At 47.9% G+C, this 2,063-nt stretch overlaps 1 protein-coding gene across 1 annotated transcript in view; it reads right to left on the bottom strand.

Moving 5' to 3' along the window:
• Positions 1 to 799: 799 nt before the first annotated feature.
• The window catches only part of LOC111534783 (coiled-coil domain-containing protein 42-like), a gene marked incomplete at both ends in the record, with an annotated part of 5,755 nt that continues 4,491 nt past the window's right edge, over positions 800 to 2,063 (bottom strand). The window contains one exon of the mRNA XM_026452468.1: positions 800 to 928. Coding sequence (XP_026308253.1) covers positions 800 to 928 — 129 coding nt within the window. The remainder of the gene's footprint in view (positions 929 to 2,063) is intronic.

Below are 2,063 nucleotides of genomic sequence, written 5' to 3'. Positions count from 1 at the left end.
TTTTTTTTTTTTTTTTTTTTTTTTGAGATGGAGTCTAGCTCTGTTGCTCAGGCTGGAGTGCAATGGCACGATCTTGGCTCACTGCAACCTCCGCCTCCCGGGTTCAAGCGACTCTCCTGCCTCAGCCTCCAGAGTAGCTGGGATTACAGGCACCTGCCACCATGCCCAGCTAATTTTTGTATTTTTAGTAGAGACAGGGTTTCACTGTGTTGACCAGGCTGGTCTCAAACTCCTGACCTCGTGATCCGCCCACCTTGGCCTCCCAAAGTGCTGGGATTACAGGCATGAGCCACCGCGCCTGGCTATTTGACAATTTTTGACAACAGAATACTCAAATAAAAAGTTACAAAACATTAAATGTTACCAAATATTACAAAATAATAAACACAAGCATGACGAAAATTTTTAAAAGCGGGACACTCCTGATGTCTGAGGAGAGATGAAGAAGCATAAGATTTGGAAGGACACAAAGGATTTCATTTATTGGATTTCAATTATCGGTAGTGTTTGATTTAAGACAAAAGAACTGGGGGCAGATGGGAAAAATACGAAGATTTAGCAAAGCTGTGATGAGTACTTGGTTGCTGTTATGTGTGTCTCTATACTCTCCAGTATGCTTAAAGTATTTTGAACAAAATAAACAAAGAAGAAAAAAGAGAAAGAGAGGGGGGTAGGGGGAATGCCAAACAGGCTGGCCAGGAATGATGCAGAGTTGAACTGCAGACAAGGTACCACTGGTGGACTGGATGAGGAAGGGGCAGGGGCTGGATTCCAGAAATACGTCCAAGGGAGAACAGACCAGATCTGCTGATTGATAGCTGTGGCACTGAGCAGGAGGGAGGAGCCAAGGAGGCCTGAGTTCTGGTGGGGCTGTGAGTGGGTGGTCTTGCCTTTCACCAGCACAGGATGTGCCAGTGGCAGGGCTGTCCTGGGGGTAGCAGGAAGCAGATGAGATGAGTGTGCATGGGATGAGTTAAACGTGGGGGTCTCGAGCTTAGGAGGGAGACACAGGCCAATTTTCTCCATTCTAAGATACATATTTTACCAACTCTGAATTCAAGACACATCTTACAATTTTTTTGGTTTGTTTGTTTTTGAGACGGAGTTTCCCTCTTGGCCCCCAGGCTGGAGTGCGATGGCGTGACCTCGGCTCACTGCAACCTCCGCCTCCTGGGTTCAAGTGATTCTCCTGCCTCAGCCTCCTGAGTAGCCAGGATTACAGGCACCTGCCACCACGCCCCGGCTAATTTTTGTATTTTTAGTAGAGACGGGGTTTCACCATGTTGGCCACGCTGGTGTTGAACTCCTGACCTCAGGTGATCCACCTGTCTTGGCCTCCCAAAGTGCTGGGATTACAGGCGTGAACCAGAGTGCCTGGCCACATTTTGTAATTTATCTGCAGTTTTAATCTGGTAGTCCCTCCTTACTTCCTGCCTGCCCCCCCCACAAACAAACTCCAACCATGAAATGAACCACTGACGTTACAGTACATAGCACCTTTGAGTAGAGGAAATAATGCAGAGGTGGGACTCACGCATGAGTAAATTAGGTTAGTGGTGTGATATGGAAGTTGTGGGAACTGTGAACAGTTGTGCATCTTGTCGCCCCTCTCCTCGGAGGACAGGGATCCAAACCCCTGGAGCGAGTGCTTCCATCTGCCCTAGTGAGGGGTTCTCTTGGCTGTTGGTCACATGGGGGAGGAGATAATGTGACATGAGTGGCATCCATGGGAGGCCCTGGACATTACTCAGAAGAAAAGTGTAGGATTGCTCACGCCTGTAATCCCAGCATTTTGGGAGGCCAAGGCAGGCGGATCACGAGGTCAGGAGTTTGAGACTAGCCTGGCCAACATGGTGAAACCCCGTCTCTACTAAAAATACAAAAATTAGTTGGGCATGGTGGCGGGTGCCTATAATCCCAGTTACTCAGGAGGCTGAGGCAGGACAATCACTTGAAAATGGGAAAGTGGAAGTTGCAGTGAGCTGAGATCAAGCCACTGCACTCCAGCCTGGGCAACAAGAGCCAAACTCTGTCTCAAAAAAAAAAAAAAAACAAAAAAAAAA

This window comes from Piliocolobus tephrosceles, unplaced genomic scaffold (genome assembly GCF_002776525.5).
Source record: "Piliocolobus tephrosceles isolate RC106 unplaced genomic scaffold, ASM277652v3 unscaffolded_36004, whole genome shotgun sequence".
Taxonomy (NCBI): domain Eukaryota; kingdom Metazoa; phylum Chordata; class Mammalia; order Primates; family Cercopithecidae; genus Piliocolobus; species Piliocolobus tephrosceles.
The sequence above is the reverse complement of the archived record's forward strand: the minus strand, read 5'-3'. Positions and strand labels throughout refer to the sequence as shown.